General features: G+C 39.6%; 1 protein-coding gene across 7 annotated transcripts in view; it reads right to left on the minus strand.

Moving 5' to 3' along the window:
• Positions 1-25,216, minus strand: part of IFT25 (intraflagellar transport 25) — a 59,930-nt gene that overhangs the window by 25,028 nt on the left and 9,686 nt on the right. For 3 of the 7 annotated variants that reach the window (XM_074380859.1, XM_074380858.1, XM_039473571.2), the window contains exons 3-6: positions 18,650-18,756; positions 17,003-17,071; positions 13,118-13,161; positions 2,837-3,243 (exon numbers count right to left, since the gene is read on the minus strand). In XM_074380859.1, coding sequence (XP_074236960.1) covers positions 3,058-3,243; positions 13,118-13,161; positions 17,003-17,071; positions 18,650-18,756 — 406 coding nt within the window. In that variant the 3' untranslated portion in view covers positions 2,837-3,057. The other 4 variants (XM_039473572.2, XM_010348765.3, XM_074380860.1 and 1 more) reach the window with 4 other exon arrangements.

Genomic DNA, 25,216 nt, shown 5'->3' on the forward strand with positions numbered 1-25,216 from the left:
TATGTTATCTCATTTAATCTCTCAAGAACTCAAAAGGGAGATGATTATCCCCATTTTACAGATGAGGAAATCAAGGCTCAGAGCGTTAAGTAACTTGCATAACTTCTCAGAACTAGTAAGTAACAAGCTGAGATTCAATCTGGACCTCTAACTTCAAGGCCAGAGTCCTAGCTCTGTTCCTGCCAACTGGGTGACTTTGCTTAAGCTGCCTTGGTATCTTGACCTATAAAATAGTGTGCCTGCTCTCTAGAGGATTCATGAGTAGAGCACTCAGAACTGTGGCTGACTTGGAAAAGTGTCATGGAAGTGTTGGCTATTATTATTATCATCATTATTGTTCCATAACTGCCTCCTCGGGCCCTCTTTTTGGGGGTAGGAGTGGAAGCAGGACAAGACAATAGGGATACTGAATAAAATTTCTCCATCCTGCCCAAGGAACTCATAGCCAATACAGGCAGGTGTTTGTGAGGCTATATTGAAAATGAGCTGTGAGAATGACGGGGCTGAAGCACAGATGAGCACTCGCTGTCCCTCCTAAGTACTAAGTTTCACAAAAGGAGACAGCATATAAGGCAATGCTCTTCTGAATCGCTTCTCCGATGGTCCTGCAATCATGTCTATAAATGCACAGAAATCTCCCAGTTTTCAACAAATAATAGTAGCTGGAACTGAGGAGTTTTTCAGAATGATAAAAATGGACCCTGGGCTTTCCAATTTGATTTTCTTCAACATATTGCATCAAACATTGAGTATTGATTCTTTTCTGGGTGCAGAGTTATGCAAAGATGGATAAGGCACAGCTGTTGTCCAGCAGCTTAACCTCACAGGGGACCAGACATACACTCCAATAATCACAACTCAAGGTGGAATATATGTTAGAGCGTGGTGAAGACTAAATGCTCAGAAGGCACAGAGGAGACAGCAATCCTCTGAGCTGGGCGAATCCAACAATGCTTTATGGAGCTGGTGGCATCTGGGCTTGGTCTTCAAAGATGCCCAGTACTTCCATAATTTGGGATGGGAGCCTGGAGGAGATGGGAAGGGAGATGGGCATTTCAAGTGGGGATAGCAACATGGGCAGAGGTGGAAAAAGGACTATGTGTAGGAGACTGCGAGAGGTTTGGACTCAGTTCCAATCCTTTTGTTTTTACAGTTGCTAGTCATACAGGCCAGTGAAGCTGAATGGTTCTCAAACTTGGGCATGCAACAAAATCACCTGGAGGGCTTGCTGCAACACAGCTTCTTGGGTCTCATCCCTAGAGTTTACGATTCAAATAGATCTGGGTTTGAGCTAGGGAATTTGCATGACAAGGTCTCAGGTGAGGCTGATGCTGCTGTCCCGGGAACCACACTTTGACAACCACTGCTATAGTAGGTGTTGTTGGTCCTCTGCCCAGAAGCCTTTTACCAAGTCATTGTACTCATCTGCTAGCTGCTGTGCATGTTGGCGGCTAATGGCTCACAGATACATTCTTTCCTGACAATTTGCTCTCTTGATAGGAGCTGTCTTACCCAGAAATGCCTGTGAGATTATGTCCTCCTCCTGAGGGTGGCCCACAGCCAATGACTGATGGATTTGAAATTCCAAAGCCTGCTCCCTTGCTGCAAGGTGGGGCAGGGTACTTCTCTGGTGCCAGTCATGCTCCAGAGCTCCCTATGGTATCAGGCTGAGGCTAGACTTCGGCTGAAGCCATATGTTTAATTTTTCCCTCTGCCTGATCTTGCTTCTCTCACTTCCTTAGAAGTTCCTCCTGAGACCGCTCCCTCAAGAAATCACTCTTCAAAGAATCCTTGTCTGAGGCTCTGCTTCTAGAGAACCTGGCCTGGAGCAGTCCCCTTCTGGGTCTCTTCTTTAGTGAGGCTTGTTATCTGCTGAAACAGTGTGGGACGAGCAGTCAGCGGGGGGCAATCTGCAATTTTCATTGACATTTGCTGTCCTGAATAGCTTATTATTAAGTAAATTCCTTCCTCTGGGCTGGGGCTCACAGAAATCCCCTTCAGTTACACTTCCTTTGCTTTGGATGCTTTTTCACCTTCTGCTGTGGATTGAATTGTGGCCCTGTCACCCCCAAAATTCATATGTGGAAGGTTTAACCTTCAATGGTCCTTTTATTTGGAGACAGGGCCTATACAGAGGTAATGAAAGTTAGATGAAGTCATAAGGGTGTGGCTTTGATATGACAGGAATGGTGTCCCTTAAGAGACACCAGAGAGTGAACTCTCTGCACCCACATGAAGAAGAGGTCATGTGAGCACACAGCAAGATGGCAGCTACTTAAACTGGAGGAAGAAAGAGTTCACCAGAAACTGCCAGCACCCTGATCTCAGACTTCGAGTCTCCAGAGCGGTGAGGAAATAAATGTCTGTTGTTTCAGCTACCCAGTCTATGGTATTTTGTTACAGCAGCTGGAGCTAAGACAATTCCTTCATCATGCTTTACCTCCAGCAGTCTCCTCTGGTGTATCCTGCCTGATTCTCCTCCACCTCCATCTTCCCTGCCATTCTGTTATTAACCTTGAGGCTCTCTGGAGACATTCTCCATCCTCCTGAGCCACCTGCAGCCCTCTTCAATCTAATCAAGGGACTGCTGGATAAGCCTTTCATAACTATGACATGTTTAATAAAGTCTCGAGCTTCGAGAGAACATATGTCAGTTCTCAGCTTCCTCCTTTACCAAAATCTTGATTTCACAGTACTTAGTGAGTAGGTGTCCCAGTTTGATGTTAAGGGGTTATAACTGCTTCCTTGAAGATAGAATGTTTTTCTTTGTATAATTCTTTTTGTTGTGAATGTGTTGAGAAAAGGGATGGAGTAAAAATTCCTTTACCTCACCATCTTTAGCCAGAAGTATCCATTTTATACATATAAAATTTTACATGTATATATATAAAATTCATATACAATTAGAAAATGTTTGTATATATCATACTTTCTAATATATAAGCTGCACAGTAGTTTCCAGTTTTTCTATTTTATAGACATCATTGCTATAAATCTTTGTCCACTTATCTTGTATATTCCTTTATCTGATTATTAGGATATTTTCTGTGCCAAAGACTAAATGCATGTTAAAAACTCTGATGTACACTGCCACACATTATCTCCCAGAAGGCTCTCTATTGGGGTCAAGTTACACAGGGCTGCTGGAACATTACCTAGAAGGTGAAGCCCACAAAGGATGCCTCCCCACATGTGACCCCTGCAGAGGGGTATTCCTGAGAGAGAACTCAACAATGCAATATGCTGTAAAAAAACAAAACAAACAAACAAACAAACAAAAAACCTGTATAAGTGAGTAATAAACACAATTTTCATTTCTGTAGTATTTCTTTGCCTTGACTTGGTACATGGATGAAAGGTCATTAGATTTTTACTTTTTTATCCATCCCTTTAAATAAGTATTTATTGGTTTAAATTTTATGAAAGGCACTGTAATAGGCACTGGTCCACAGTAAGTGATCTAAAAATTCATATATTGTTAACTAGCTTTATTCAAAGCACCTCAAAGATTCTACAGTATAAAGAGAGACAGGTATGCAAATAAATGAACAATGTTCACTTATTCAGTCAGCAGACATTTATTGAAAATATAAATGCCAGGAATGATTCTAAGCCCTGAGGATGCAGTCATGAGCAAAAGCAACAAAACCCCCTGCCCTCGGGAGCTTACATTCATTCTAGTGAGGGAGAACGATGATAAACATGATATACATGATAAATAGAAAAAAGATACGTTAGACAGTGATCAGCAGGGCTGACCCTGTAAGGATGAGAGAGTCCCAGGGTAACCCAGCTGATTAAACCTCCTACTCAAAAGGTTCACATCTGAATGCAGGTGGCACTGCCCTCATCTTTCAAAGGATACATGGGATATCATTAATATCATTAAAAGAAAAAAAATTAAATTGAATTTTAATGATAGAAATGAAGAGCCAGGTATAAGAACTCCCAAATACAGAGCACAGGGTGGTTGAGTCAGGTCCTTAACCTAAGAAAAGGAGAAAAATAAAATAGGGAAGAAAGATTGAACATGTTTCTGCTGCAAGAGTAAGGTGCAGGAACAATCTAATTTTAGATAGGGAAGCCAGAGAAAGTCTTATTGAGAAGGAAATTTTGTGTAAGGACCTGATGTCAATGAGGAAGCCAGCTATACCGATACCAGAGGCAAGAGCACTACAGCAGAGGAAAAGCAAACACAAAGGCCTTAATACACAGTACACACACCACTGTGCTGGTCAGGACTCCGTGGCAGGTGGAGAAAAGACCACGAGTGGGAAACAGGATGCCAACTGAGGACAAATGAGACTTTAAAAAGGTGAGGGATTGGGAGCAGTGGCTCATGCCTATATTCCCAACACATTGGGAGGCTGAGGCGGGAGGATCCTGTGAGCCCAGGGGCTCGAGACTAGCCTGGGCAACATGGCGAAACCCCCATCTCTATAAAAATACAAAAAATTAGCCAGGCATAGTGGCATACGTCTGTAGTTCCAGCTACCTGGGAGGCTGAGGTGGGAGGATCACCTGAGCCTGGGAGGTTGAGGATGCTGTGAGTCGTGTTTGTACCACTGTGCTCTAGCCTGGGCAACAGTGAGACCCTCTCTCAAAAACAAGCAAGCAAAGGTGATGGGGTAGTTCAGCAGTAAAAAAACAAAACAAAGCAAAAAGGTAAAGCTACATGTCATATTCATTGCCTGAAATTTGGAGTGGTTTAAGGTGACAAGGAGCTTTTGAAAGCCTAGAAAAATGAAGGTTAAAGCATGCTGTTTTCAAATACCATATATGAAGTGGATATTCCAGTCTTCACTTGTTCCCTGCATCCACAGAAGGCAGAGAAAAAAGACTTGAAGCCGGGCGCGGTGGCTCAAGCCTGTAATCCCAGCACTTTGGGAGGCCGAGGCGGGTGGATCACGAGGTCAAGAGATCGAGACCATCCTGGTCAACATGGTGAAACCCCTTTTCTACTAAAAATACAAAAAATCAGCTGGGCATGGTGGCACGTGCCTGTTAATCCCAGCTACTCAGGAGGCTGAGGCAGGAGAATTGCCTGAACCCAGGAGGCGGAGGTTGCGGTGAGCCGAGATCATGCCACTGCAATCCAGCCTGGGTAACAAGAGTGAAACTCCGTCTCAAAAAAAAAAAAAAAAAAAAAAAAAAAACTTAAAGATAACACACCAGGCCTGTGCCGAAGAAATCAATCAGATAACCTCTGGAGATCCCTTCTAACAAACTGTAAGCCTCAACACAGTGTTTCTTACACAAAGAGTTATTGCCATTTTAGTTTAGAAACTTGGCAGAAAGAAAATGCTTAGCATTTCATTTTATTGAACACGAACACAATTGCTGCAATTCCGTTCCTTCTCAAAAACCTTAAATGGTTTCATTGTTACAGGAAAATACCTGAAAGCCTGTGATCTAACTGTAATATTCGGTTTTAGTTTCATTTTTTTCTCTACTCAGACTTTTCTATTCATCTTTCCCAAATTCATCATTATGAACAACTGCTCACCTTCACATCTTTTATCTGTCACACCGATGTGGCTTTTGAAATGCCTTTCCTATTCTTCTCCATTTAAAACTTGCTTTTCCAGGCTGGGTGTGGTTGCTTACGCCTGTAATCACAGCACTTTGGGAGGCCAAGGAAGTGGATCACCTGAGGTCAGGAGTTCGAGACCAACCTGGCCAACATGGTGAAACCCTGTCTCAACTAAAAAATACAAAAAATTTAGCTGGGCATGGTGATGGGGGCCTGTAATCTCAGCTACTCAGGAGGCTGAGGTGGAAGAATCACTTGGACTTGGGAGGTGGAGGTTGCAGTGAGCTGAGATCACACCACTGCACTCCAGCCTGGGCAAAAGAATGAGACTCCATTCAAACAAACAAACAAGAAAGAAAGAAATCCCTGCTTTTCCAAGACTAAATCTGTGAAACAAATCTTAGTAGGCAATTTATCAGTAAGTACCAAGAGCCTTAAAACTGTTGCTAACTTTGATTAATTCCCTTCTGAGAATCTCATCTAAGGAAATCATTTGAAGGGCAGACAAAGATTTATGCACAAGGATGTCCTTGGTAGGAGCATTTATTTTTTATTATGAAGAATTTAAAGCATATGCAAAAGTGGAAAGTACAAAGTAGAAATACTAGTACAATCAACCTCCATATATCTATCACCCAGATTCAATAATTTATTGCCACATTTACTTCTTCAACTAATCCCCTTTCCTTTTATAAAGTCTCTACTTAAATATTATATTAAGCAAATCCCAGATTATTAAGCCATTTCGGTCATCCATAGTTCTATATGTATCTTGTGCATATACACATTTCATCCATAGTTCTATATGCATCTCATATGCTTTATATGCCTTTCAGTCATTCATAGTTCTATATGGATTTAAGCTTATACATTTTACTATATAAGCTTAAAGCCAGTATCACACATAGTAAAATGAATAACACTCAGTCTACAAGAAAATGCCCTCAATTATCTTAAAAATGCCCTTTTTTGGCTGGGCGCAGTAGCTCATGCCTGTAATCCCAGCACTTTGGGAGGCTGAGGTAGATGGATCACCTGAGGTCAGGAGTTTGAGACCAGCTTGGCCACCATGGTGTGACCCCTGTCTCTACTAAAAATACACAAATTAGCTAGGCATGGTGGCAGGTGCCTGTAATCCCAGCTACTCAGGAGGCTGAGGCAGGAGAATTGCTTGAACCCAGGAGGCGGAGGTTGCAGTGAGCTGAGATTGTACCACTGCACTCCAGCCTAGGAGACAAGAGTAAACCTGTCTCAAAAAAAAAAAAAAAAGTCATTTTTCAGTTTGTCTATTCAAATCAGCATCCATCATGATCCACACATGGCATGTGGTTATAGGAGCTCTTAGATCTCCTTGAATCTAGAGTGGGCCCCTTTCCTTAATATTTTTATGCCACTGACTTTTTGAAGAAACCAGGTCACTTGCCCTGTAGGATGAGCCACATTCTAGACTTGTCTATCAGTTAGGATAGGCTGGGTTATATTGTGGCAATAAGCAATTCCAAAATCTTATTGGCTTAAAACAATGAAGCTTAATTTCTCATTCCTTCAATATACCCATCTCTGATTGAGCTACTGTTGGCTGATAAAAACAGAATTCCTTTACCCAAAATATTGAGAAGAATATAAATAAAAACTGAAATTGATACAAATCCTTTAAATAAAGTATATCAGTTACAATTTCCTGTTTAAATATATTGTTAAAATACCATGCAAGAGCATTTTGTTGTAATTACTAGGAAAGATCTGGGGAGCCCTGCTACCCGTTAAACATCAGTCTCACTTCCAGACCCAGACTGATGAAGTAGTTAACTGTGTACAACATTGTTGGTCAACTATGGCACAGGAGGAAAAGAGCCCTGAAGGGTCTCACATAGGCAACTAAATGCCTCAGCCTAGAAGTCAATTATTCTTCATCTCATTGGCCAGAACTGGTCACATGGCACTTACCTAAATTAATGCCAGGAAGTACTATCTTGCCATGTCCAGGAAAAGCACAGATCTAGACAGTTCAGTAAGCTGCATTAATGGCCACTAGTGTATTTGATGCCTTGCAGTGTCACTTTACTTGTTCCTCTAGCTCTTGAGATTCCTGAAAATGGAAGCTGTCTCCAGAGTTTGATTAAATTCAGGTTCAATAATTTTGGCAGGACTACTTCATAGTTTGGTCTATGTGCTTTACATAAAATCACGTCTGAGGCCGGGCATGGTGGCTCATGCCTGTAATTCCAGCACCTTGGGAGACTGAGGTGGGTGGATAACCTCAGGTCAGGAGTTTGTGACCAGCCTGACCAACATGGAGAAACCTCATCTCTACTGAAAATACAAAATTAGCCATGCGTGGTGGCACATGCCTGTAATCCCAGCTACTCAGGGGGCTGAGGCAGGAGAATCGCATAAACCTGGGAGGCGGAGGTTGCAGTGAGCCAAGTTCGTGCCATTGCACTCCAGCCTGGGCAACAAGAGAGAAACTCTGTCTCAAAAAGTTAAAAAAAAAAAAAAAAAAAGAATAAAAATAAAATCACATCAGGAAGCATACTGTGTTTGATTCTAGTAGATTGTAGCAGTAATGGCTCCCTCTCACCCCAGCCAATTTTTTCTTTTTTGAGATTTAGTTTCACACTTGTTGCCCAGGCTGGACTGCAATGGCGTGATCTCCACTCACCGCAACCTCCACCCACCAGGTTCAAGCGATTCTCCTGCCTCAGCCTCCCAAGTAGGTGGGACTACAAGCACATGCCACCACTCCTGGCTAATTTTTATATTTTTAGTGAAGACGGGGTTTCACCATGTTGGCCAAGGCTCGTCTTGAAGCCCTGACCTCAGGTGGATTGCCTGCCTCAGCCTCCCAAAGTGCTGGGATTACAGGTGTGAGCCACTGCTCCTGGCTGGCCCCAATTTTTTCATACTTCCTTGTATTCATGCCCTTGGGCGGATACCTCTTGTTCTCACTCTGGGCTTGGCCACATGACATGATTTGACAGACAACAGCAAATCTGGTGGCAAACAGAGACTCAAAAATCGTTTGCACTGTATTTAGAGATAGCAGAAGAAAAAGAAAACTTTGCACACTGGGGATTTCCCTCTTTGCTACTTTTCAGAATGCTGAGGCCTGGGTTAGCCCCCTGGAGGACAAGAAACAACTTGGAACAGAGATGAATAGTTCCAGTGAAGGCCACCTAGACCCCTAATCTGCAAACCTTAAAACATGTGAGTGAAGTCATCCTACACTATCTAGACCATAGGAGGTGCCAGCTGACCACAGATAGAGCAAAGCAAGCAGAAGCCAGAAAAAAACTGCCAGTAGATCCACAGAATTGTAAGCAAATGAAATTGTTTCGTTAAGCCATTATTCTTTGAAGTCGTTTGTAATAGAGCAAAAGCTGATACACTGGTTAATCCATTTTTAGTAAATCAATAGACTCAGATCCCTGCATTGCAAAGTTCCCCATCAATCTTTCAATTAATGCTAATCCACTGACTGTTGCCTTTATCAATGTTTAATTTCATGCAAATCAATGATAATTTTTCTTTTTTTTTTGTGTGTGAGTGTTTTCCTCTGTCACCCAGGCTGGAGTGCAGTTGCACAGTCATGGCTTACTGCACTCTTCAGGGCTCAAGCAAACCTCCCACCCTATTAGCCTCCAAAGCGGCTAAGACTATAGGCACATACCACTCTGCCTGGTTTTGTTACTTAAATTTTTTTTTTTTGTAGATATGAGCTTCTGAGCTTAAGAGATCCTCCTGCCTTGGCCTCCCAAAGTGCTGGGATTATAGGTGTGGGCCACCATGCCTGGACTAATGCTGATTTTCTAATTCTATTATATCTTCCACATTAATGAGCAGGAATTCTTCTGCAAAGCACTTTCTCACATCTCCTAGGGTTATTTAGTAACTCTCAAATATAGTCTGTACCTGACAGATGCCCAATTCTTTCCTTTTAAATATAAATACTCAAATGAGAAATTTTGCCCTAGTCACATCCCATGGTAACCAATGAGGGTTTTGTTTTGCTCTTTTATTTCTTCTCTTCTATCAATATGAATTCACTTTTAAATATATTAAGTATGGTTGCAGTCAACTGTAAATTTTTTCCCCTGCTCAAATTGCCCCCCGCCTTTTTTTTTTTTTTTGCTAATAAGAGTGCTTTCATATTGGTTTCTGTATCCTCTTGACATTATCCATTAGTCTCTACTTTCTGGCACAACAAAATGTCCCAGGCTCATCTTATTTATTTCTTGTCACACTTTCGGAATTGTCCATTCCTCCAATTAATGTGAAAGGTATTTAGAGATCACAATCTGGATACTCGATGTGCTCACTGATATTTGGATGTCACTGCTTCTAGATCTTTTCAGTGGACTTAAATAGTATTCTCAAAAAAGAGAAAGAGGGCCGTGTGTGGTGGTTCATGCCTGTAATCCCAATGCTTTGGGAGGCTGAGATGGGCAGATTGCTTGAGCCCAGGAGTTTGAGATCAGCCTTTACTCCAGCCTGGGTGACAGAGCAAGACCTTGTCTCAAAAACAACAAAAAGTAAGATTATATGTTTCCTAACATTTCTCTGAAGTTTTCAAACCAGAACAAATAAAAGTAAAGGATGGGTGCAGTGGTTCATGCCTGTAATCCCAGCACTTTGGGAGGCCAAGGTGAGCAGATTGCTTGAGCTCAGGAGTTCAAGACCAGCCTGGGCAACATGGTGAAACCCCTTCTCTATAAAAATAGAAAAATTAGCCAGTTGTGGTGTTATGTACTTGTAGTCCTAGCTACTTGGGAAGCTAGGGTGGGAGGATGGTTTGAGTCCAGGGGATGAAGGTTGTAATGAGCCAAGATTGAGCCACTGCACTATAGCCTGGGTGACAGCCAGACCCTACTTAAATTTTTTTTTTTTTTTTACAAATTGGAATTGGCCATTCCAAATGATTTTGAAAGAAAAAATAAAATCATTTGTTTTACTAGGCCCAGCTCAGGTTCCATGACTTCAGCGAAACCTTCCCATAAGTACTTTCTCTTTTCTGACCTCTTACATTGTTTACTATCTATATTGCTCACTTAGCCCTTTGCATCAATCAATCAATTAAAAAAATTAATGCACAATGATCTGAAGAGCACTATAGTGGATGCTGTGAAGACGAAATGTGTTACCCATTAAATTTTCATGTGCAGTCACTTCCTTGATTAAACTATATACTGAAGCCAAAGCTTCCTCATTTCCTGCATGGTGGCCAGTACTGCTGACTGATAAAAACGGAATTCCTTTACCCCAAATATCGAAAAGATGTAAATAAAAATGGAAACAAATTGATACAAATCCTTTTAATAAAGTATATCAATGACAGCTTCCTGTTTAAATAAATGTGTTGTTAAAAAATCATGTAAGAGCATTTTGTAATAATTACTAGGAAAGATTTGAAACTACTGTTCCCTCTGCAGAAACGCTATGTACAGATGCAAAATGATCAAAGGCTGATACAATAATGAATCTCAAATAAGTAGCGGAGCCATCACGTGCCTGTAGGGGGAAAAAATCAATATAAATGCTTTTAGCAATGCTAGTTAACTGTTAACAAGCAGTTAACAGAAGAAAGGGCTTGATCAAGAGTAATATTCTAAATATATAACAATATATAAGGCCAGCTACATATAATAGTTGTGGTACATATCAGCTAAATACCAGCCTTGATTTGATGAAAAATAGCAAGTGAAGCTAAAAACTGCAACTGTCATTTTTTGTAGGGACAGGGTCTCGTGTATTGCCAAGGCTGGTCTTGAACTAGCATCAAGCAACACTCCTGCTCCAGCTTCCCAGGTGCTGGGATTACAGGCATGAACTACCATGCCCAGTTTCTAATTTTTTAAAAGTATCTTTCTAAAGTATTTTTCATAATAAAGAAGTTTCCTCTGGTTAGCGTTACCTCTGAATATACTACCATGAAGCATGACTACATTTTTATATTTATATATTTTCTCTGGAAAGCAATTAGCCAATGTATTTTAAAGCTATAAATATGTTTATACCCTGGTATCCAGTAATTGTATTCCTTGAAATTTAATCTTAGAAAGAAGAAACGTGTGTATTACTTATTATGACAGAGGGAGGAAAAAGAAAATTAGTTTAAATGCATGCCAATTGGCAAATGTTATTTTAAAACTGTACTTATGAAGCCTGTTATATAATACTACTAAGTAAAAAAAAATGACATAAAATTGTCCATACATCATTATTCTAACTATGTACAGTATACGGTCAACAACTAGAGGAAAATAAATGTGGTAAAAGCTTTTGTGACAGGGTAATAACACTTATTTTTTTTTTGAGACAGAGTCTCACTCTGTCGCCTAGGCTGGAGTGCAGTGGCGCAATCTCAGCTCACTGCAACCTCCGCCTCCTGGGTTCAAGCAATTCTCTGCCTCGGCCTCCCAGGTAGCTGGGATTACAGGGGCCCGCCACCACGCCTGGCTAATGTTTGTATTTTTCATACAGACAGGGTTTCACCATCTTGGGTAGGCTGGTCTTGAACTTCTGACCTAATGATCCACCCACCTCGTTCTCCCAAAGTGCTGGGATTACAGGTGTGAGCCACTGTGCCTGGCCAGGGTAATAAAATTATGGGTGATTTTCAGCTTCCCATTCCCCCTTACTATTTTCCAAATTTTCTATAATGCTGTGACCCTCCACAGTGGAGTCCTGAAACAATATGCAAAAAGTAGCAGGAGCTTACTAATCAGAACCCATAAAGAAAAAAAACCAGAAAGATAAAAAAAAAACCAGAAAGATAAAATTCAGTATCATTAATCATTTTTCAGGACTTCAATGGCTTCCCCAGTTATTGGGTGAATTTTCGGGGGAGAGAAAGAAACTAATGGGATGCAACGATTTAACAGCAGCTTCCGGCAATTTGTGAAGAAATAAAACTTAATGAATAAGGTACCATTTTAACCCTCATTTAGAGAAACCTTAATTAAACAAATCGTGCCCACCTAATAAGTAGAAATTCAGTTGTTTTACTTTTTGTGTTTGTCTAAAACCAGGGTCTAACCAACTAGCAGGAATGGAGGAACTCCTGATGAGGCAGCAGCTTCCTCATCAACAGGCATTCATTTCACTTGACAAGCAAAGCCTGATGGAATGTTATCGAAAAACACTGGTTCTCTGTCCATCTCATCTCTCTTTGGCTTATTTGTTGCTGATTCTATGCTCCAGTTCCCCTTATCTGAATCTCCCTTGTCCTTTCATGCTTAAATTAACATCCAATTTTGGCATCTCGACCTTTTTTTGATTCCTATTCTAAAATGCCTATGGAATCAAATGAAAGAAGGCAAACCAAATAAATACTTCAAAGTAAATGAATGAGAAAAATAAAACAAAAAATGAATTGTTTTATCTTGCTGTCACTCTCTATGAAAGATCCTAATTTATGAATGTACATTTAACTTATATTAAGAACAACTTTCTCTAGGGGTTGATTTAGGTACAGAACCTATAATATTATAAAGATATTTATTAACTATGACTATGGAGATAGGTTTCAAGTCTTAAATACACTGTGCAGGTTGACTTTTAATTCTATGAAGTATATTTACTTACCATAATTTCTTCATTTTGAAGCTGCCCCTCTGTGTGTACCAAATCTAAAACACAAATGTAACAGAAGAAATGGAGTTAAAGGTCAAAATACATGAGAATAGTTACTGAAATTTATGTTCAGCAAAATATGATATCTGGTAAACTATAAGACCAGATTTGAAGGAATCATCAAATCATCATTTGCATGTTGAGATTTGATTTAAAACTAGAGACACAGGATATACAAGGCAAAAAAGATGAACTATTTATGAGCTATAAAATATCCTAGTGTATATAAGTAAAAGGAAATGCAAATGTCAATCATATTGATAGTAAAGGAATATAAGGAACTGATAAAATGTGAAAATTTCTTTTTAAGACATTTATTTTTTTAAATCCCCTTTTCAAGAAAAAAGAAGTGAACATTTGAGGATCCAGCTACTAACAGAAAGAAGCCATTTTACCATATCCGTGGGTAACAACTAGAGCTGAGTTTCTCAGCAAACTTTCACTATGATGCGTAATTGTGTGGCCCATGAAGTAATCTTCTGGTATCCAAGTTTTAAAAAAGTTTCCTTATGTAATTTGAGAGCAGACTAATTTATTTGATCATGAGTTAATCATATAAAACATTCTTTTGGAAACATGAAAGATTTAATTGCTATAATGACAGCTAATGTCAGTATTTAAAATTAACTTTATATAAAATAATGTACATAGTGTAAAAGCCCCATAGTATTAAAAGAGAAGTCTCTGTGATTGTTTCCTCTTTTCTGAAATCATAGAAATCATTAATATGCTTTACCCCTTCTTTCTCCTCTAGTCCTGCTCCCTAGAAGTAAACATTTTCAACTCTTTAAGCTATTTCCCCTGGATTTATAATATGTTTTTATTCCTTTTTTTGTTTATAATTTTTTTGCTGACTTTATATTATGGTAGGTGAAATTTTAGCTTTTTAAAACTGAAATCCCCTCTTCTTCCTCCTTCAACTTCTCCCTCCTTCGCTCCTCTCAAATTTGAAATTCTACTTGATGGTTACACTACTTTGTCTATCTAAATGCTATTTACTCCTGAAATAAGTAATAAATTATAATCATATTTTCCTTCTTGTACAACTCTACCACCAGAAAATAGACCTTTTCATTTGCTTAGTTTTTTTAGTTACAAAAAATTGCAAAATATCAAACATACTAAGGAGAGAACATAAAAAAACTCCCACATGTACCTGTAATCTAAATTTTATAACTACTAACATTTCATCATAGTGAATTTATTTTTTTTCCACTAAAGTATTTTAGGCCAGGTGCAGTGGCTCACTCCTGTAATCCCAGCACTGTGGGAAGCTGAGGCAGGTGGATCATCTGAGGTCAGGAGTTTGAGACCTGGCCAACACGGCAAAAATCCTGTCTCTACCAAAAATGCAAAAATTAACTGGGCATTGTGGTGCACGCCTATAACCTCAGCTACTCAGGCAGGAGAATCGCTTGAACTTAGGAAGTGGAAGTTGCAGTGATCCGAGATTGCACCAGCAAATATATATATATATTTTGTAGAGAGAAGATTTCTCCACGTTGCCCAGCTAGTCTCTTGAATTCCTGAGCTCAAGCGATCTGCCCGCCTTAGCCTCCCAAAATGCTGGGATTATGGGCGTGAGCCCAGCCTCCCCCAAATACTTAATTATCCATTTCTAAATAATAATTCTTTATATAACCATAATATCACTATCACAATATTAAAAATAGTGCTTTAATGTAATATGAAACCCAATTTCTATTCAAATTTCCCGAACTGTCCCTTTTTATATTTGGTTTATTAAAATCGGAATTAAGTCTCTTTTAACTTTGAACTGCTTGCTCTCCCCCACACACATTTTTTTAATGCCTTTGACTTGCTGAAGAGATCAGTACAGTTGTCCTGTACAATGTCTCACATTCTAGATTTTTTTTTCTAGAGATGGGGTCTTGCTCTGCGCTAAAGTTCAGTGGGGTGATCACAGCTTACTGCAGCCTCAACCTCCCAGGCTCAAGTGATCCTTCCATCTCAGCCTCTAAGTAGCTGCGATTACAGGCATGTGTCACCATGCCTAGCTAATTTTTAAATTTTTTTTGTAGAGACATCTTGTCACGTTTCCCAGGCCAGTCCTGAACTCCTGGGCTCATGGAATCCTCCTCCTTCTGCCTCCCAAAGTGTTGGGATTACAAGAATGAGCCACTGTGCCCAACCCCACATTCTAGATTTTATCACCTTGCCTATTTGTGGTTTCACTTAATTTGTGCCTCTATCCTAGACATTTCTTATAGATTGGAAATTAGAGCTAAAAGCTTGATTATATTAAGGGTTTGAGGACTTCATTAATGTCTGGTGATCTCTTGTCTTTTGTTACTTGTGGATCATTTGAAAACTGTGTGCATGAGCCACGCTTGTTAATTACTGGACTTCAATAGGGTAACCAGACATGAGCTAGCCTTTGTCAGTATCAATAGGTCTTTTTTCTGGGGCCATTTAATTTCTTCAAAGATGACTGTTGCAATCTCCTAGCTGAGGGTATATTCTTGGCTGCTGATGTTAATACCAGCATACAGGAAGGAGGCTGGTGTTCCTACTATTCAGTAAGTATGCTTCCACAAGTATCTTATTTTCAACTCCATGTCTCACTCACTGTCTACTACACCTGGTCTCCTGAGCCTCAACAGTCTGTATTTCCAGTTGTCTCTTGAGGGTGTTGGTGGAGGTCTGTGGGAGAAGGGAGTGGTCACCTAGCTTTATAGGTTGGGAAGAAGGTACCTAGAGTGTGACTACTCTGTATATAGATTTTCAACTAATTACCCTTGTTTTCTGACCCAGGTCTCATTCATACTTCCCATGGCATCTCTTGCCTTTGAGTTCGAGATCTTTCTGGGGTTCTGTGCGGCAAAGCAGCTTGCTTCTCGTTGATATGCTCCTTGGTAAGAGCTTAGGTTATAACCTAGTTCATTTAGCTAAAGAAGGTACTACTCCTAAGAAAAATAAAAACAAAACAAAACAAAGAACGTACTACTCCTCCATCTTCTTTCCCTTTATCGTAATATACACTGATTTCTCATATTTGCTTTAGTCTGCTGGTTGTTTATTTGTCCTTGTAGGTTTATGCCTCTTTTTATTCCTTTACTATTATTTTCATGATATTTTGAGAGGGAAAAGAGATAGATACATGAAGGTAAGATGCTTTTTTTTTTTTTTTTGTGAGACGGAGTTTCGCTCTTGTTACCCAGGCTGGAGTGCAATGGTGCGATCTCGGCTCACCGCAACCTCCGCCCCCTGGGTTCAGGCAATTCTCCTGCCTCAGCCTCTTGAGTAGCTGGGATTACAGGCACGCGCCACCATGCCCAGCTAATTTTTTGTATTTTTAGTAGAGACGGGGTTTCACCATGTTGACCAGGATGGTCTCGATCTCTTGACCTTGTGATCCGCCCGCCTCGGCCTCCCAAAGTGCTGCGATTACAGGCTTGAGCCACCGCACCCGGCAAGATGCTGTGTTTAAGTAAAGGCTATGAACTCTGACAGTGATATTTAAATGGTACCATTAATTAGGAAGAAAGGAAAGAAGATGAGAAACTAATATTAATTGTCTATTATATGCCAAACATTAGTTCACCAAAATCTTAAATGATAGGTAGCATCGCCATTTTCCTGACAAGGATTCTGAAACTGAGAAAAATTAAGTCACATGTTAATAGTTATATAACCAGTAAATGAAGAAGCAGTCTTGTATTCAAACCTGGGTCTTTCTGGGCCCTAAATGTGTCAGAAGGATCCGGATCATTAAAGTCATCTTTTTTCACCAAAGTACAGCTAGACGGGAAATGTAGAGTCAAAGGAATATTATCTGCTTCTTCATGCTCAGAACAATGCTGGTGAAACACATACCTTTTTCAATCCATTGCTCAAAATCAACTGGCTCTTTAGACGTGCTCTTTTCAATCTTCAAGGTCCGTACTGACATTGTAAACAAAGTGAGTAAAGTGTTAATCTGGTTCTATGTTTTTGTACCTATATTTCTTTTTTCCTCTGCCTGAGATTGTCATGCACGATGGAATTACACAGAGCACTGGGATCAGAAACGTGGAAGTTACTCTGTGTTTTCCAAAAAAAACCCTATGGTAAAATATAGTCTTGTGTAACTAATCTTCCAAATGTTTGCAACCATACAATGCAAAACAAGTAGAGCTTTTTTTGAATTTGGCTTAATTCAGATTTTTTTGTGTGTTCTGGCTATAATACTATTGGTGTCTTGATCACAAATTCATGGAAAGCCTATGATGAGTCAGACATATTTATCCCTTCACTTTTGACTACAATATCATGAGAAAAATATTTTAACCCACTTTATTGGTGAGAAAACAGGTTTTGCGGAGCCAAGCAAGGTGTTCAATGATATACAGCTATTAAGTGCCAGAAACGGAATTTGAAGTTTAGGTCTGACTCCAGAGCCTCCACGATTAATGACAAAAGAGAGACTTAACAGGAATACAATCTTTTCTCCGCTGTCCCCAGCCCAGTCTCTACCACTCCAGATCCATCCCTCCTCCTCTTTGTTCTGTTTTGTGCCATGAGAAGGTAACCTCTGTGGACTACATTACCTGGATTCACTTACCTACTGGCTTCCTATTGGATTTGGCCAGTGGGAGACACCACTGGTGTGGGGAAGTAAGATCAGCCTATTTTATTATCTCCACTCCCTACCTGCTTCAGTGCCACATCTTTGACAGTTTCTCCTGCCTACGGCTCCTGTTAGTCAAGTCCTTTCACACAGGCTCCAGCTCACAGATATCTGATAACACTATTTCCTTCCCAGGGCTGGTCACAGCTTCCTGCTATAGTTAGTTACTGAGGGCCTCATCACTCCTTGCCTTGTTTGTTCCCTTAACCCAAGCCATAATTTTGCAAGTAGCCCCATCAATAGAGCCTCTTCATTTGAACCATCTAGGATGTATTCTGTTTCCTGCCATGATTTTATCTGATAATTTTATTCTTAAATAGACAAATAGGATTAGAATGACGTCCCAAGGGAGATTCTCCTCCTAAATTCCTCAGAAAATGCCACTAGTAATAGAAGAATCACAACTATCCAATGTAAATCATCAGGGTTATCAGATTTTCAACCAGAATTAGACAAAGAACTCCTGGACAAGTGAATCTAGATTAAAGATGTCATGGAACTTAGTGTTCTGGCAAACGGGCATCTAATGTTCCTAATAAGGCCTTTTGTCAAAGACTTTCACATAGTAAACTGCATGGAAATTATTATGTGCTTTAGAAGGGTTTCAAATTTGCAGTTTCAGAGAGGCCAATTGGGCTCAAGGCAGTTAACCCATAATCCCCATCCTTTCACCCCAGCAGTAAAACTGGATTCCACGCTATAAAGAAAAACTAGTGTTCTGCCAAAAGTTTACATACATGCCTTCTGCCTGTGGAAAAAATGAAAGGATAATGAAAATTAACATATAAGCCTTACCTGGAACACCAAAAAAAAAAAAAAAAAAAAAAGAAAAAATTAACGTAAGATTTGCTTACCAAAGTAACTTTGGATTACAAGCCTTTCAATCCTTACATGTTTGTGGAAACAAATAATGAACTCCTGAGGAAACATTCCTGTAGTGGTCCAAAATGTGTCTGGATTCCTATTGTTAATTAAAAAAAAAAAAAAAGAATAGCCAAATATAAATGGTTAATCATAAAATTGTATTGAATACCTGTTTTTTAAAATTAAATGACTACTGGACTCTTACATCTCCTTTGTTAATTCTGCCTGTAATCTCTAATCTCTAATTTTAATAATTCTTCTTTATTACTACCAGGTATTTTCTAAAACACAGAAACGGAACAGATATCATTCCTATTTAAAAGCCTCAGTGATCCCTAATTGCCTATAATTCTAAACTCCTTTGTATGGCATTTAACACTGTATAATCTGGTTCCATAATTAAGGTATATTCTCTTCCATTACTGTGGTCACATTGGGCCACTTAAAATTCTGCAAATACGTGAATGCAGGCTCATGCTTCTGGACCTTGGTTCATTCATGACTGTTTTATTTTTACCTGAAAAACCCTTCTTCCCTTTAAGTTCACTTTTTGGTCTCATTTATCTAACTCCACCAATTCAGAATCACTGACTCCCTCTTTTGCACTTATCTCACACTCAGCCTCTATTTCTACATTGGCACTTAATCTCCTGTTTCTATGGCTCCTGCTAAATGCTGAGCTCTTTGAGCCCAGCTTCCTTCCCTTACTCATCTTTGTAACCCTACAACTGCTACAATGGCTCACCCATAGTAGGGACAACCTAAATGTTTGTTCAAATAAAAATTAAAATGTGAACTCAATTTTAAGTCACATATAGGCAAAATAGTATACATAGTTTTGACTACAGAAATAATCATTTCAACTTCATAAGCTTTTTCTTTTTTTGGAAATAAAATTTACCTACAGTGAAATTCACCTTAAGTGCATAACTTAATGAGTTTTGATAAATGTACATGCTTATGTAAGCAATACTCCAGTGAAGATATAACATTTCCATAACTCCAGAAATTTCCCTTATCTTTCCTTCCAGAAATCCCTACCTCCCTTTGACAACCACTGCTTTGATTTCTATCACCACAGACTATGCCACGTTTTTATTCATGATTTTGTTTGATATTTTGTTGGATATTGTAATTGCTTCCACTTTTTTACTATTAGGAACAAAGCTGCTATAGATAGGTTTGTACAGGTGCTTGTGAACATGTTTTCATTTCTCTGGGTAATTACTAAGAGTGAAATTGCTGACACATAGGGTAAAAGTATATTTAACTTTATAAGAAACTGTCAGATTTCCAAAGTGGTTGTACTATTTGCACTCCCATTTTCTTTTTTTTTTTTTTCCTTTGAGATGAAGTTTCACTCTTGTTGCCCACGCTGGAGTGCAATGGTGTGATCTCGGCTCACCACAACCTTTGCCTCCTGGGTTCAAGCAATTCTACCTCAGGCTCCCGCGTAGCTGGGATTATAGACATGCACCACGATGCCTTGCTAATTTTGTATTTTGAGTAGAGACAAGCTTTCTCCATGTTGGTGAGGCTGGTCTTGAACTCCCGACCTCAGGTGATCTGCCTGCCTCAGCCTCCCAAAGTGCTGGGATTACAGGCATGAGCCACCACACCCAACCCATCAATATGTTCTTGTTCCATGTTGTTGATTACAGTATTCTCTAACCATCAACAAAGTTGAGGTTATGATACTATTCAGATCATCTATGTCTTTATTGCTTTTCTGCCAAATTGTTCTATCATTACTGAGAAAAGGGTATTAAAATGCTATTAAAATCTCTAACTCTAATTGTGAATTTGTCTATTTCTCCCTTTCAGCTGTCAGATTTTGCTTTATGTATTTTAAAGAACTACTATTAGATCCAAATACACTTAGGATTATCCTCTCTTCCTAATGAATTTACCCTCTAACATTATAAAATGTCCCCTTTGTCTCTGGTAATGCTCCTTGTCTTACATTCTACTTTGTCTGCTATGAATATGGCTAGGGTGATTTTCTTAGGTCAACTGTTTACAGGATGCATCTTCTTTCATCCCTTTATTTTCAACCTATTCTTATCTTTATATTTAAAGTGCATATCTTTTAGACAATATATATTTGGGTCTTGGCTTTTTATCCAGTCTGACAATCTCTGATACTTAATTGGAGTGTCTAGCCCCACTGACATTTAGCATAACCACTGATATGGTTGGGTGTGAATCTACCATCCTGCTATTCGTTTTTGTCCCTCCCATCTATTCTTGTCCTTTTCTTCTTTCCTGTTTCTGAGTAAATTTCTTTTTAAATTCCTTTTAATTCCTTTTTTTCAGCTATACCTTTTATTAGAAATTTTTGAAACAGTTGCTAAGTTACAACATAATAACCTCATGATAGTCAATTTACACTGAACATCACTTTTGTGCCTTTGTTGTCACATATTTTACATATACAATAAATCCCATAATACAATTTTTTCCTTAAGTGGTCAGTTATTGTTCAAAAAAATTAAAAGAGGAAAAATGGCAGTCTTTTACATTTACCCAAATATTTACTATTTCCAGTACACTTAACTTCTTATAGGTTTGATTTTCCAGCTAGTATTTTACCTCTTCAACTTGCAGAATTTCCTTTAGCATTCCTTGTGATGCAGGTCTACTTGTGATGAAAAATGCCTTTATTCTATCTTCATTTTTGGGAGATCATTTAGCTAGACACAGAATTCTGGATTGACAGGTTTTTAAATATTTGCTTGTTTCTCCCTTTCCCAGTATTTGAAAGATATTGCTCCATTGTTGTCTGGCTTCCACTGTTTGTGATATAAAGTCAGCTGTCACTAATACTGTTGTTCCTCTGTATATAATGGTTTTTATTTCCCTCCACCTATTTTAATTTTTTTTCCTTTTTCTTTTTCAGCAGTTTGACTAAGATACAATCTCTGTATTTATTCAGCTTAGGTCTTGCTGAGTTTTTTGGATCTATAAGTTGGTATTTTAAAATAAAATCAGGGGAAATTCTGCTCAAAAGTAGAAACAAAGCAGATGTCCATCAACTGATGAATGCGTAAATAAAATGTGCTATATCCATACAATGAAATCTTGACAATAAACAGGAATGAGGTACTGATACATGCTAGAACATGGGTCAACTTTGAAAACATGTAAGTGAAAGAAACCAGGCCAGGTGTGGTAGCTCAAGCCTGTAATCCAAGCACTATGGGAGGCTGTGGCAGGTAGGTTGCTTGAGGTCAAGAGTTCAAGACCAATGCAGCCAACATGGTGAAACCTTGTCTCTACTAAAAATACAGAAATTAGCTGGGTGTAATGGTACACACTTGTAGTCGCAGCTACTCGGGAGGCTGAGGCATGAGAATTGCTTGAACTCAGGAGGTGGAGGTTAGAGTGAGCTGAGATTACACCACTGCACTCCAGCTTGGATGACAGAGTAAGACTTTGTCTCAAATGAACAATAAAAGAAAGAAACCAGTCACAAAAGACCACATGTGTATGATTCTATTTATATGAAATGTCTCAATACATAAAATCTACAGAAACAAAGTAGATTAATGCTTGCCTAGGGCTAGTACGGATGGTAAAATACAGGGTGACTGATAACAACTGTGGGGTTTCTTCCTAGAATGATGAAAATGTTCTAAAATCAATTGTGGAGATGGCTGCATAACTCTGTGAATAGGCTGGAAGCCAATGAAATGCACATTCTAAGTGGGTGAATTGTATGGTATATCAATATGTCAATAAGATTGATACCAAGAAAAAAACAACAAAAAAAAAAAGCCAGAGCTACTTCTTTTTTAAGAGACAGAGTTTTGTTCTGTCATCCAGACTGGAGTACACTGGCACAATCATAGCTCACTGTAGCCTCAAACTTCCAGGCTCAAGTGATCCTCCCACCTTGACTTCCCAAAATGCTAGGATTATAGGTGTGAACAACTGTGCCCAGCCAAGGCCAGATCTCCTAACTCAAAATTCTAGGTGTTTTTTTTTTTTTTTTTTTGAGACGGAGTTTCGCTCTTGTTACCCAGGCTAGAGTGCAATGGCGTGATCTTGGCTCACCGCAACCTCCACCTCCTGGGTTCAGGCAATTCTCCTGCCTCAGCCTCCTGAGTAGCTGGGATTACAGGCATGTGCCACCATGCCCAGCTGATTTTTTGTATTTTTAGTAGAGACGGGGTTTCACCATGTTGACCAGGATGGTCTCGATCTCTTGACCTTGTGATCCACCCGCCTCGGCCTCCCAAAGTGCTGGGACTACAGGCTTGAGCCACCGCGCCCGGCAAAATTCTAGGTTTTTAATAAAATGCTTAATATTTTACAAACTCCTTTCATATTTATGGTTTTAAATTTTACTTGTTGAAATTCATTAAATGAATTTTAATTGCCCTATGTTTTTCTTTGGATGCTTTCAATGAACATAACAATAGAATAACAAAATATCATGTAGAGATACACTTGAATTTTAAAATGACATCTAACTAAATCCTTTTAATTATGTATAAGGAAGTCATCAAAGTAGTAGTAGTTTTCTTTTAAAAACGAATTTATAGCTAAGACCTATTTTATATAGATTATCTCGTGATTTTTTTTGGTGGAATTATCCTCATTTTTCAGATCAGTAAAGGAGGCTCAAAGAGTAATATATTCATATACTCTTTTTTCTTTTTTTTTTTTTTTGAGATGGAGTCTCGCTCTGTCACCTAGGCTGGAGTGCAGTGGCATGATCTTGGCTCACTGCAACCTCTGCCTCCTGGGTTTAAGTGATTCTCCTGCCTCAGCCTTCTGAGTAGCTGGGATTGCAGGCATGTACCATCATGCCCAGCTCATTTTTGTATTTTTGGTAGAGATGGGGTTTCACCATGTTGGTCAGGTTGGTTTCAAACTCCTGACCTCGTGATCCACCTGCCTCAGCCTCCCAAAGTGCTGGGATTGCAGGCATGAGCCATTGTGCCTGGCCTATACTCTTTGATCAAGATAACACATAGTTCACTTACCCACAAATTTTAATTCTAAATATAGTATTATTCTATACTACACCAAAAGGACTGATTCTCTCTCTTCCTTTTTTCTTGACTCTCTTTTTTCCTAGTGTAGAATCTCTTCTCCCTTTTTCATTGATACATTAAACACAGAGGGCAGAGGAAAAGCAGAAGTACAATCATTTTCTTTTTTTAGAGATGCAGTCTTGCTATGTCGCCAGGCTAGTCTCAAACTTTTTTTTTTTTCTGAGACGGAGTTTCACTCTTGTTACCCAGGATGGAGTGCAATGGCGCGATCTCGACTCACTGCAACCTCCGCCTCCTGGGTTCAGGCAATTCTCCTGCCTCAGCCTCTTGAGTAGCTGGGATTACAGGCACGTGCCACCATGCCCAGCTAATTTTTTGTATTTTTTTTTTTTTTTTTTTTTGAGACGGGGTTTCGCTCTTGTTACCCAGGCTGGAGTGCAATGGCACGATCTCGGCTCACCGCAACCTCCGCCCCCTGGGTTCAAGCAATTCTCCTGCCTCAGCCTCCCTAGTAGCTGGGACTACAGGTGTGTGCCACCATGCCCAGCTAATTTTTGTATTTTTAGTAGAGACGGGGTTTCACCATGTTGACCAGGATGGTCTCGATCTCTTGACCTCGTGATCCACCCGCCTCGGCCTCCCAAAGTGCTGGGATTACAGGCTTGAGCCACCGCGCCCGGCTAGTCTCAAACTCTTGACCTCAAGCTATCCTCCTGCCTCAGCCACTATGCCGAGCTATTTATTTAACTCTTATTTCTGAAGGAATGGAGAGTTTGGAGCAGAGCCATAAAACAATACTCCATTGTCCTGTAGGGACACATTTATAGCACTGTTTTCTCCAAATAATTCTAGGTTACTCCATTTAGATAAAGCAACTTCTGCAAAGAAATTAACTTTTCTTGTTTTTCAAAAAAAGTTGAGAGAGTGTCACTCTGTCAGTCAGGCTAGAGTACAGTGGCATGATCTCAGCTCACTGAACCTCCACCTCCTGGGTTCAAGCAATTCCCGTGCCTTGGCCTCTGAGTAGCTGGGACTACGGGTGTGCACTACCACATCTGGCTAATTTTTTGATATTTTTAGTAGAGACGGAGTTTCGCCAAGTTGGCCAGACTGGACTCAAACTCCTGACCTCAACTGATCTGCCCACCTCAGCCTCCCAAAGTGCTGGGATTATAGGTGTGGGCCACTGCGCCTGGCCAGAAAATAACTTTCAGTGTCTATAATATACAGCCTTATTATATTTTCTGGAAGTGCATATGGATTAAAAGTCCACAATGTACTCTGTTCAGTTACCAGGATGATAACTACTTTTATTCCATATGTTTTTCTGCACTAAGAGTTTTTGTCTAATCTAAAATATATTATGTCCTTATTCATTAAAATGCACTGACAGAGCCTAAAATATTAATTGCGATATATGATAGCTAATCCTAATGTTCTATAAACATAAAAACACACTCGCATGAGAGAAAGATCACCAAGTCACTACAAGGTAAATTGATTTTGCCTTGGAAAACTAATCTATCGGCCGGGTGCAGTGGCTCACGCCTGTAA

Source organism: Saimiri boliviensis, chromosome 11, assembly GCF_048565385.1.
Source record: "Saimiri boliviensis isolate mSaiBol1 chromosome 11, mSaiBol1.pri, whole genome shotgun sequence".
Lineage (NCBI taxonomy): Eukaryota > Metazoa > Chordata > Mammalia > Primates > Cebidae > Saimiri > Saimiri boliviensis.